Source organism: Epinephelus fuscoguttatus, linkage group LG10, assembly GCF_011397635.1.
Source record: "Epinephelus fuscoguttatus linkage group LG10, E.fuscoguttatus.final_Chr_v1".
Lineage (NCBI taxonomy): Eukaryota > Metazoa > Chordata > Actinopteri > Perciformes > Serranidae > Epinephelus > Epinephelus fuscoguttatus.
This window is the reverse complement of record NC_064761.1, coordinates 45,152,954-45,165,247: the sequence shown is the minus strand read 5'-3', so window position 1 is coordinate 45,165,247 and position 12,294 is coordinate 45,152,954. Positions and strand designations below refer to the sequence as shown.

Here is a 12,294-nt window from a genome sequence, read left to right as displayed (position 1 = left end):
CATTTTGTCAGTTTATAACAGCGGTGGTTGGGGTATGGAACCTGTTGCTTCGTAGTTCCGTGTTGTGCAATGGACGGGTGAGTTATTCCATCGTTTTACGTGTTCACTCTGATGAAATGCAGTTTGTGTGTGTTTTAGTGGCGCCTTAGAGCAGCAACAGAAACATGTCGGCCGATAATGTTTCTCCGGAGAGCTGCTGCTGGCCTCGTTGTTCGCTTAACTGTCGCTAAAGTTGTGTTTGTGGTCGTAGCAGGAAGCTAGCCTGTTAGCTGTTAGCCTGGGAACGGGCCATTCTCTGCGGGCACAACTGCTCACCTAACTCCAGGAACACAGCCTGACATTTAAACGTGGCATCGTTCACCTGCGAGAGCACATGTATCTCACACCTGTCCGTGTGTCCGAGGTCCTGTTGGTGAAGAAGTTTTGGGAAGAATCACTGAGCAACGTGCAGAACTTGAGCACAGCTCTACCATGTTCTCACGCCCACTGTGGTGTTTTGCCGGACAGTCCCTCTTTTACACAAGTTCAGATTTTGTTAATATTAATGTTGCTTCATGTGTTGCATGTGCGCCGAATTAAAGTTTGATCCTCTGTGATTCGATTAAGATGTAAAGTCTTATTTTAATAAACCTGTGGTTTCGAGGATTTGGATGAAAACATAAAAAATACGGTGTTTCAGATGCACTTCAGGTGTTAAGAACGAACGGAAGTAACTGGTGCTCAGATGTTTGGAAAACTCAGACTGAAGGCCTTGATTTGAGCCGATTACAGTTAAATTCAAGTTTTTAGCAAGAAATAAGAAACTTGCACTGAAGTGTTTATTTACAAAGCTGACTCCATGTGTTGCATGTGTGCCGAATGTAGGAGGTGTCCCAGTAGATTGGTTAAAGTATAATAGTCATGTTCTGCAGATTTGTGTTTTTGAGAATTAAGACGAGAACTTCAAAGTGGTGGTATTTCAAATGGAGTTTGGTTTTACTTGTTAAATAACAAACGGGAGTAATTAGAGGCCTGAAACTGAAGCTGATAGAAGCTGAATTCGAGTTTTTGCATCAAAGCAAGTCACTTATGAAACTCTTTTTTTAAACAAAAGTAACGGAGCTTCATGTGTTGCATGTGAGCCGAGTTAAAGAGTTGTCCCAGTAGATTAGTTTAAAGTGAAAGAGTTATGTTTAGGTTTGTGTTTGTGAGAATCAAGAAGAGAACTTTTAAGTAGTAGTATTTCATATGGAGTTCAGTTATAAAGAACAAGTGGTGTAACTCAGACTGGAGGCCCTAACTGAAGCTGATTACAGTGAAATTCGAGGTTTTGGCACCAAACATTCATAAAACTGAATTTTTTAGTAGAAATAACGTATCGTAATGTGTTGCATGTGAGCTGAATTAAAGAGCTGTTTCAGTAGATTAGTTTAAAGTGTAATAGTCATGCTACTTAAGGTTTGTGGTTTTGAGAATTAGGAAGAGAGAGAGCTATAAAATTGTTGTTTTCATATTGAGTTTGGTGTGACATCGTCTGTGGTGAGAGCACTGGGAAGTAACTGGTGCTCAGATGTTGTTATTTTAGATTAAAGTTCTTGATGGAGCTGAAATAGAGTTGTGAATGTTGAATAATATAGATGTAGATGGGTGTATTTCTAACTGGGAACACTGGTGGCAGGTCAGTTAAAGACAGAACTGGTCTCAACTCCATTGAGTTGTTGGCAAAGGGAGGAAACATGAGACCAACCTGTTTGTCCTGCAGCTGTTTAATGATTCTGTTGACAGTATCATGAGGAGAAACAGACGTGTTTGTCTTCCACTGATTATTATAATCTGTTGTTATTGACCTGTAACAGTCGCTGTACCGTCGGCTGTAGTGTGAAATGTAATGGCTGCAGTGAGGAGCTGCAGACTGTGAGACGTTTGAGTTCCTGATGTGAATATTTGTGCTCTGTCAGGGCTCATTCGTGCCCTGAGGGGTCGTCCTCCTCTTCCAGCTGGTTTACAGTCTGTACAGTCCCGTCAGCTTCAGCCCGACCAGCCGGTTTTACATTCAAGTGTTATCTTAGCGTGGAAGACATTTGTCTAGCTCAGTGTTCTGTGTTCTTCCCTACATGTGACACGTATATGAACATGTCGTGTGTACGTGTACTGACTTCACCAGAGTTTTTGTCTTCGGTGAGACCTTGGTTTTGTTTTGTTTGATTTCATGGCTCTAATAACAGAAATAACAGAGTCAGTGTCAGTTGGTTCACTTCACTTAACGCCATGACAACGTCTCTTCTCACAGCTCGCACTGAGTTTGTGCTGGTTATTTGATTATTAACGAAGCTGCTGATCCTTTTTCTGTCAGAGACACAATGGACTCATCAGTTCAGATCACCTACACTCTCCATACAGCACGGATGTAACATGTTGTTTCAGAGGAACAGCACAATATTAAAAGTTGATAATAACCATGGCTGTGCTGATGAATGAAGCGTCAGAGCTCTGACTGCTGACAGAAACACCGAGCTGCTGCTGGAGTTACTCTGCAGAAAACTTTGCTCCACACAGGATTTGTTTAACCTGATATTTGTGCTGCTGTCGGGTCACATGAGCTCTTCATTAATGAGGTCATGTGTTCTCAACTCTGAGAAGTGTACGGCAGACTGTGTGGACCAATCAGGACTCAGATCGTTTGCACATGTTTACTGTAAAAACAGGAAATGGGACAAATCAAAAATGGCGCATAGTCTTCTTCTACAGAATCATCGGATGACACCGACGGGGGCAGCCGATCTTGACCACTCTCTGGAGCCTCCTCCGGTGTGTCTCAGTGCAGTGCGTGGACCATACTGAGATGCAGTATGTTAAAATGCTCTCAATGGTGGAGCGACAGGAGGTCACCACCAGCAACTTCTCAGTGACGTTGTTCTTCCTGAGCACTCTCTGCAGACACTGCTGTGCCTTCTTGATGACAGCTGTGGTGTTTGCAGTCCAGAGGAGGTCGGCAGAGACCGTGGTGCCCAGAAAAGTGAAGGTGTGGACCCTCTCCACGCAGTCGCCATAGATGTAAAGGGGGGACGGATCTGCTCTGCACTTCCTGAAGTCCAGGATGATCTCCTTTGTCTTTGTGGTGTTCAGAGCCAGGTTGTTTGCCGAGCACCACACAGACATTTTCAGGACCTCGTCCCTGTAGGCAGACTCATCTCCACCTGAGATCAGCCCCACCACCGCCGTGTTGTCGGCAAACTTCACTATGGTGTTACTGGTGTGGGCGGGTCTGCAGTCAGAGGTGCAGAGGGTGTAGAGTAGTGGGCTCAGCACACACCCTGTGTAGGTGATGTGCGTAGGGTCTACCACACAACTATAAATCCTGCGTTAGTGCCCTTTACTCTGCTGCAGATACATGTCTGATCTGTTTAAAAGAGGATTTTGAGCAGGACTGTGATGTTTTGCGTCACGGTATTATAACTGTGACTGTGGAGTTAATAATGTGAAGTTCCTTCTCATCACAGACATCTTTGTAAAATGAGTCTATTTCAGTTTGTAGATGTTATTTTGGTTTTTAAAAGTCTAAAATTTTTGTTTTCATCTCTGACATTTGAAATATTAAATGAATAATTGTAGAACAGTACAAATGATGACAGTATTTTTACAGACTCAGTTTGGGACCTGGCTGCTTTGGCTGTAGAGCCGCTACGAACCAAACGACGGCGGCATCACGTGGCTCCAGTGTGTGATTTTAGACAGCTGTGACATCACAGTATCAAAAATGGCGTGATAGACATGACGTGTAACACAACAGCATCGGCCTCTAGTGTGACATATAACATACGTGTCAGCAGCTCTTTATAAACAATATCAATGACATCACATGTCAATAACAATTATTTAGCATCCCTGTTATATGGCAGCTGATCTCGTCCTCTGCTCGGAGGGTTAAGTCCAGTTCAGACCAAAGATGCACGATGAGACGAGTTGAAACAAACAACTACTGTCAACGCTCTTCTGTAACGTTGTAAAAAGCTGGTGGTTCACAGGAAGTGACCACGATGAGTCGGTATATCATTTCTAGTAGGGCTGTCAAAAAAAAAATTGAAATTCGAAATATATTTGAATATATATATTTTTTTTTATATGTTCGAACCTAAATTTGATAATTCGAATATCATTAATAATTAATTATTACTATCAATAATGTTGTATATCATGGCGAATCCCGTTCAGGCGGAAATGGTTCGCGCACGAGCCGGGCCAGAGAGGGACGCAGCAAGGGAGGGAGAGGTGCAGACGGAGGAGCCCGCTGCACCAACACCGCCCACCGTGCTGTCCGCGATGTGTGACCTGTTCAGGGAGACATACAGGGAGAGTGTTGCACCTGCTGCCTCCCTGCCTACCCTTTCTGAAGAAGAGATGAAACGTTACCAGAATGAGACACCACTACGAGCCGACCAGGATCCACTACTGTGGTGGAAAACTACAGGCACACTGAAGTATCCAAACATTGCGGTCAGAACGGGTGATTTCATCTGAGTGTCACGTTCGTATTGTGCCAGCAGTAAGCAGCTTATTTTTTGTGAGTTTTTTTTTTGTAAAAAATAATAAAAAATAAAATACAATAAATAAATAAAATAATAATAATAAATTCAAATATTATTTAAACTCTACTGAATTAATTCGAAAATATTCAAACTCAATTTCATGGTGCTTTTGGCAGCCCTAATCTCTAGTCAACACATGTTAGGAAACATGTTAGCATGCTCCTTCCACCACCATCAAACCTCCAAAGGATCCTCCTTGGGTGTCTTGAACTCCATGTAGGCTGCCACCTCATCCTCGGGCTGCAAAGTTTCATGGTTGGAGTCCTCCACGTCGGTGACCAATGTGACCACGGGGTCAAAGGTTACACTGGTGTCACTGTCACAGTATTACTGCACATCTTTTTACTTTGGTTCATTCTGAAAAATAAAAAATAGATTTTTGTTCTCACCTGCTGCCCGCCCACCTGGAGTTAACCTTTACCTGTCAGTTTATATATAGACATATTTGTACCTGTTACACAGCAGTCTGAGGGTCACAGGGCAGGACTCTGCCCTGTTGCATTATGGGAAACTGTTTGTTCAGTGTGATACACAAGTGTTTGAAATGTTCCTTAAAAGCCTCTTTTTCCATCGCAGGAACTTTTTATCATTTACCTGGGATTTTGAAAAACCTCTGTGTTTCCACCGGAATTACCCGGGTAAAAAACTTTCCAGCACCCCCAAACTTTCCCTGAAAAAAGTGCCTAGTAGGGGGGTACGACTTTTCAGATTGTAAAAGGGGCTAAGGTTGTGGTGGAAACAGTTCTCAGAAATGATCTGTCAGTCGGCAGCAGCCAGTCGACATGAACACTGACAGATGAGTCTGAGCTGTGACTCTTGTGTTTCACCTCTGACCTGAAGAAATCACAATAATGTTGGTTAGTTGTGAGGTTTGAGCAGGGCTGCTCGATTATGGAAAAAATCATGATCACGATTATTTTGGTCAAAATTGAAATCATGATTATGCGGCGCACGTGGTGACTTATATTGTTTATGGCATGTCATTTCTGTCTCTACATGGTCGCGTGTTTGGTGCTGTCTTTAAAAACAACGTTATTAATAAAGAGTATTTAATGTGATTATACACCGCAAACCTTTTCTAGAAATGAACAGATGACTGGATTTGTTGGATCCCTGGCTCATGTTTGCTTTGCAGGAATTGCAGATGATGACGTCAGCATCTTGCTCTGATGCTAACCTTTCAGTCTGCGACATGCCTGTAGTGACAGACGAGCTGTTTAGCTACCTCGCTAACATCGCAAACACGTGAGAACCAGGCCCAAACAGAATCTGCAGTTTTTCAGTGGAGATCCAAAATGAAAGTTCTGCACGCATGTACAGAGGCTCTGCCCTCACTGCAGCAGCCCGGGTTCAACTCCGGCCTGCGGTCCTTTGCTGAATGTCTTGACAGTATTTCGTCAGAATTACGCCGGCATCTCACTGTAATGGCAGCGGGAGGTCATTATTTGCACAATCCTGTGTATATAAATCAGTCTAAAATAAAAACCATAACAGATAAAACATTCACTCTTTAAGCGGCAGAAAGCGAAGGGTTGTACGCTTGTTAGGATGTCATTGCACTACGTTACATGTGATGCAATATAGAGTCAGGCTGATTCTGCTTATTGATTCTGTTTCTAATACATTACAAGTTTTGATTCCCATGTTGGGGGTTAAAAGAGGTCAACTGTTTTTATAACAAAAATACATTTATTCTTGTAAGTCTTAACTAAACACTCATAAAGTAAATAAGTTGGATTCAGGGCCGTGTTCAGCTCCCTTCAAATAAAGATTCAGCATAATAACAATAACTGTGACTGAACAAGGTCTTGTCAGATTTGACATGCAACCTGACTCGCAGCTAATGAACTTCCCACGTGTGTTGCACTTTGCTAGGGATGCATGATGATAGCAGCACGCCATCAGTATCGACTTTAAAATGAATGATCAGAATCGGGCAACGTGCTTTTTTGATATTTTGCTCAATGAATGAATATTAGACACTGAACAGTGTTTCATGTCTCCATCTGCTGCTGGGCTGTCACATTAAGAGTATGTATGCATTAGGGATGCAACGATTACTGGTGAAATGATAAACCGTGGTATAATTCCCGATGGTTAGTATTACCATTTCAAATTTTAATTATCATTAAAACCGTGTTTGATTACCGCACTTTGAAAAACTCACAGTGATACTGCTCACTGCCTGGAAAAGCAGCAGCAGTCCCTCAGACACAGGCGTGCATGTGCAGTCTGCAATGTTTGGCCTCTGAAAACATGGCGGAAGGCACCGAAGGCACCAGAACAGACAGTGCTCCGGAGATTTTTCATGCCGTGACTTGGCCGACAGACATGACACGCTACACGCTGGTACTCACCAATTATCCCCGGACGTCTTTCACGGTGTGTGTGATGTCATCGGGTTATTCTTGTCCTATTTTTATTACTTTCACTATTATTCAGTCACTGTGTTCATGTGCCAGCCGACATGTTGTTGTAGTCACCTAAAAGCGTCAGCAGATGGCAGGAGCTACATTTGAAGCGCTGTACGCAAACATTCAAGCTACTGTATCTTCCACAGGAAGTTCCTACAAATGTTTCACAATCAAAGCCTATTTAGAAAATGGAGGTTATAAGGGGCTTTTAATTTGAAACAATGAGGTTAAAGCCTCATTATGTTCATTAAGTTCATTATGATGTTAACTCCACGACAGAAGAGACTCGATCACTAAAATTCAGTGGGAAATAAGCAGATATATTTATCAGTATTGATTATGGGTCAGATCGGTTGTTAACTACCTGCATAGCCGATATTGGCAGAAAATTCCAGTATCATGCGCGCTGGCTCTCCAGCTCGCTGTTGTGTTGATGTGTGATGTAACAGGTCCTGACTCCTGGCAGACCTGGAAGGTTTCCAGACGAGCTGCGGCCTTGCAGATATATGAAGCCTTTGTTTGCACTATTTCATTTAATGTCATGTTCAGGAGCCGACAAGCAGAACTGATCATTTGTTCACGGGCACACAGTTCTTGGCGTTAAGTATTCGCTTCTTATTTGGAGCTGAGTTTTTGTTCCATTGTAAGACTGCATGAAACCGTGCGGTGGTGTTGTCAGAGTAATGAATGATGAATCTACCACAACACCTCACTCTGCTCCAGAAAATGAACAACTCTCATAAACTGAATAATGTAAACAGTCTCTGGAGGGGTAAGAAATATTTCCTTCATGTTTCTGTGTTTAAAAATCATTTTGATCCAAATGTTTTGTGTTTTTTTGTTTTTTATTTTATTTTGTAAAATCTGATGCAAACATCTGATTTTTGGATATATTTCTTTTTAATTACACAGTTTCAGTACTTTTATTTATACACTTACAGAACCATTTAGCTGAGGCTGTACACATTTTAGGGATATGAAGATTTGAGGATTGGTCCAGGAAATGACATCACAATAAGCCAAAATACCAACGCAGACACTGGTGGACTAGGGTTAAAGTATCAGTACCTCCGACCTGTGCGTCAGGTTTCAGACACATCTGATTTATTTATTCACCACACCTGTTTCATTTCCTGTTTTTCACATTTCCATACAGTGAGTCATTTGTTGGGAACATTGACAGATAGTGATCAGCTGTGTGTGTGTGTGTGTGTATAACTGCTCATTCTCACCTCACACAGCTGCTCACACCCTGAACATCAACACTGTGAGGAATCAATCCCAAAAATAACCCGTCACATCGTCAGGAATTTCAGTTAATCTCCGTGGAAACACGTGAGGCTTTAAGTAGTGAATTTTATCCCCTCACAGCTCAGCACCCTCTCAGCTATTTTTTTAACATGATGACAGTGAATGCATCATGCCAGAGTCCAGGTTGGGATCCAGGAAGAAAGGCAGTGACATAAATTAAGCTGATGAACTGATATTTGCAGCTGTTGACCTGTCCTCTCTGCTGGGTTCTCTCTGCCCCTCACTCCGTCTCCTCAGGCTTTAACCTCATTTTAACCTTTTTTTGGGCTTGTTGTTTTGAGTTTTCTCCCTGCTGCTTCTAACACGCTGTCTTCTCTTCACAGCAGTGTCCACCAAGATATAACAGTTGGTACTAAGGTAGGCACCTCTGCTTCCTCCTCCTCCTCCTCCTCCTCCTCTTCCTCACTGTTGGTTTGTTTTCTGCTGTGAACGTCTCTGAACATCATTAGAGTCTGACAGGACGAGGCATCTGGGAACAATCACAGCTTTTCTCTGTAATTATTGTGGAGTGTGTTACAGAGTTATTATAAAGTGCAGCAGTGATTTAGTCACATTCCTCAACAAGTCTGACCATAATCAGATTATTCAACAACAACACACGTGTTATCGTCTTAAAGGACCAGACCGCCGAGGTCACACCGATCAGCCCGTTCACTACAGCACTGTTTCCACAGAGCAGCCCGCTTCAGTTCGGTCTCATTGTTTCTGTCTCCACAGTGAAAGTTGTGGATGGTCCCAACAGAAGCGTTCCTTAGCGTCCCCATGTTTGGTCCCCCCTCTGTTGGGGTACCTAGCACACAGATCTGGTACTAAAAGGTGGAGCTAGAAACCCTGCAGTCTGATTGGTCAGTAGAGGACGCTCACTCTGGTTTTATGTAACCTCTGTTCATACATCAGTAAACTACAACTATAAAGTGAAAGAGAAAAAATCACTTCATTCACTGGGCCGACTGCCGGCAACTTTTAAGGTGGAACGTTAACTTGTAATGTTACTCAATGCATGAGTTGATGACGTGAATCCATCAGCACACCTTAAATTCCACTGTGACAACTTTGACCATCACTTTAGTTTTTATATGACACACACTTTTAGTAATGAGCTGATCTCCAAGTGTGTCATTGAACAACATGACTCTGAGGTCGTGCGGTAGTTCTGTGTATCAGCACAGGTGTGATTCGGTCGTAGGCACGAGGCCGCAGGCTGAGCTTAATGTGGTCCTGAGCAGAATATGAGGTCACTTCCTTTGTGTGTGATGTCATCAGAGCTTGTCTGTGGTTTGTTGTGTTCAGACCGTCCAGCTGTGTTTGCATGTTAGTGCATGTGTGTTTCCCTCTGGCCGCTCAAACAGCTGTTACTGCTGTTAGGCAACAGCTCGGACATGACTGAAGAATTCATTCACTAATTCTGACACAAATGTCTAACAGGATAAAATAATGAAGGTCAAAAGGTCAAAGGTCAGCTTGACTGTGACATCATCATGTTTTAACGTCATATCTCAGGAACAGAAGGGGAGACATTTGGTCAGATACTGAATTGGTGACTCTAATCTTGAAACTGTGCTGATTGTATAGATCTTCTGTGTGTGAAGCATCCATGTTCTCACTGACATGGATGGAGACTGTCAGAGACACTGGACTGGTGGGCGGAGTCATACAACCACAGGGTGGACTGGTGGGTGGAGTCATACAACCACAGGGTGGACTGGTGGGCGGAGTCATACAACCACAGGGTGGACTGGTGGGTGGAGTCATACAACCACAGGGTGGACTGGTGGGTGGAGTCATACAACCACAGGGTGGACTGGTGGGTGGAGTCATACAACCACAGGGTGGACTGGTGGGCGGAGTCATACAGCCACAGGGTGGACTGGTGGGAGATGTCATACAACCACAGGGTGGACTGGTGGGAGATGTCATACAACCACAGGGTGGACTGGTGGGAGGAGTCATACAGCCACAGGGTGGACTGGTGGGCGGAGTCATACAGCCACAGGGTGGACTGGTGGGCGGAGTCATACAACCACAGGGTGGACTGGTGGGAGGAGTCAAACAACCACAGGGTGGACTGGTGGGAGGAGTCATACAACCACAGGGTGGACTGGTGGGAGGAGTCAAACAACCACAGGGTGGACTGGTGGGCGGAGTCATACAGCCACAGGGTGGACTGGTGGGCGGAGTCATACAACCACAGGGTGGACTGGTGGGCGGAGTCATACAACCACAGGGTGGACTGGTGGGCGGAGTCATACAACCACAGGGTGGACTGGTGGGCGGAGTCATACAACCACAGGGTGGACTGGTGGGTGATCCCATGTGCTAAACCATCAAATCTTTAACTGGTGTCCTATTACAGATAAATACCAGATAAAACAGAACTGGCAAGTGAGATAAATGTTCCGCAGCCTTTTATTTTACAAAGTTAACTGCATTAATTAATGAGCTAATTAATTAGTCTGAAAGCACCTTACAGTCTCCTCCTCTCCATGCTCTGCTATGCTGTGACTAACGTCTCCATCAGAGGAGAGCTCAGAGCAGCCTCTCTGCTGCTCCGTCACCTCCAGGTGAAGACGCTGAGGGTTTCTTCCGAGTCACTTCCTTCAGCACAGAGATGTGTTAAGTTGTTTGAGGCTGCAGTGTGTGTTGGTCAGCTGGTCTCTGGAAGGAAGACACCTGAGCAGAATCTCCCCCTCCTGTTGGTCAACAAGATAAAAACCTGCAGTGTGAGGTGAGACTGTGAGACTGTGGCTTCAACGGGAAATAACAGAATGAGTGAGCTCTGAACCATTCGGTCTGCTCAGTGTCACTGATCACTGTGATCACCTGTGGTGGGCGTGGTCTTTATGTTCCTGAGATATACAGACAGACCTTTCATAGGAGCAGATTTGGTGACTCGACACTGAGTTTCACAATAAATATTTTCATGTCCGGAGGACAGATGGGACTTTTATTGTGAAAGGAGATTTTGCATAAACGCAGTGAGTGTCTGTCTGATCAGTGTGCTTTAACAAACACGAGTGGTGCAGGTGTTCACCAGTATTCATGCACAAACTTTGAGTGAATGAACATTAAACTTGTTGTTACAGATGGATTCAGCTGATGGAGCGCTCAGAGGTGCTGCTCAGGTGTTCATGTGTTCATGTGTTCTCTGCAGACAGATAGAGAAGGATCTGAGAAAGTGAAAATAAAACTTTGCAGTGTCGAAGTGATATTTCTGTGTCTGATCTCCCAGCAGCCTTTGCTCGCATTCCTCTGTTTGGTATGCGTCCGGCAGCAGAGCGGTGACTACCGCCGCCGGACGCATACCAAACAGAGGAATGTGAGCTGCTGGTTATAGGACAAAAACCAGAATCTGAGCCAAAACCACATGAAGGCAGAGAGAGGCTGAGATGAAGGAGGAAGAGGAGGAGGACCTTTGATGCTCTGTTTCCTCCTCTGGCCTCAGGCGAGTCATCTGAAACCACCTCAACACTCAGGCCGGATCCTGTTAAAGGGACAGTTCAGATAAAATACCAGAGACAACCTGCTGGTCTAAGGTCAGCTGGAGCTGCTGGTTCTGGTTCAGGTCTGAGTGAAGTGGTTTCAGTACTTCCTCAGTCTGATGTGTTTCCTGTTAAAACAGGAACTGATGAGTTCAACATCTGAGTCCTGGGGGTCCTCCTCCTCATGAGGCCGGGTCGTGCACCAGGAGGAACCCAGGGCCCTCTGCACCAGGAGGAACCCAGGGCCCCCTGCACCAGGAGGAACCCAGGGCCCTCTGCACCAGGAGGAACCCAGGGCCCCCTGCACCAGGAGGAACCCAGGGCCCTCTGCACCAGGAGGAACCCAGGGCCCTCTGCACCAGGAGGAACCCAGGGCCCCCTGCACCAGGAGGAACCCAGGGCCCACTGCACCAGGAGGAACCCAGGGCCCTCTGCACCAGGAGGAACCCAGGGCCCCCTACACCAGGAGGAACCCAGGGCCCTCTGCACCAGGAGGAACCCAGGGCCCACTGCACCAGGAGGAAC

General features: G+C 44.9%; 1 protein-coding gene across 3 annotated transcripts in view; it reads left to right on the top strand.

The window, feature by feature from the left end:
- The window catches only part of LOC125895568 (polypyrimidine tract-binding protein 1-like), a 34,703-nt gene continuing 22,409 nt past the window's right edge, over nt 1-12,294 (top strand). Inside the window, exons 1-2 of one of the 3 annotated variants that reach the window (XM_049587507.1) lie at nt 1-77; nt 8,614-8,647. In XM_049587507.1, the coding sequence (XP_049443464.1) occupies nt 70-77; nt 8,614-8,647 (42 nt within the window). In that variant the 5' untranslated portion in view covers nt 1-69. The remainder of the gene's footprint in view (nt 78-8,613; nt 8,648-12,294) is intronic. The other 2 variants (XM_049587508.1, XM_049587510.1) reach the window with 2 other exon arrangements.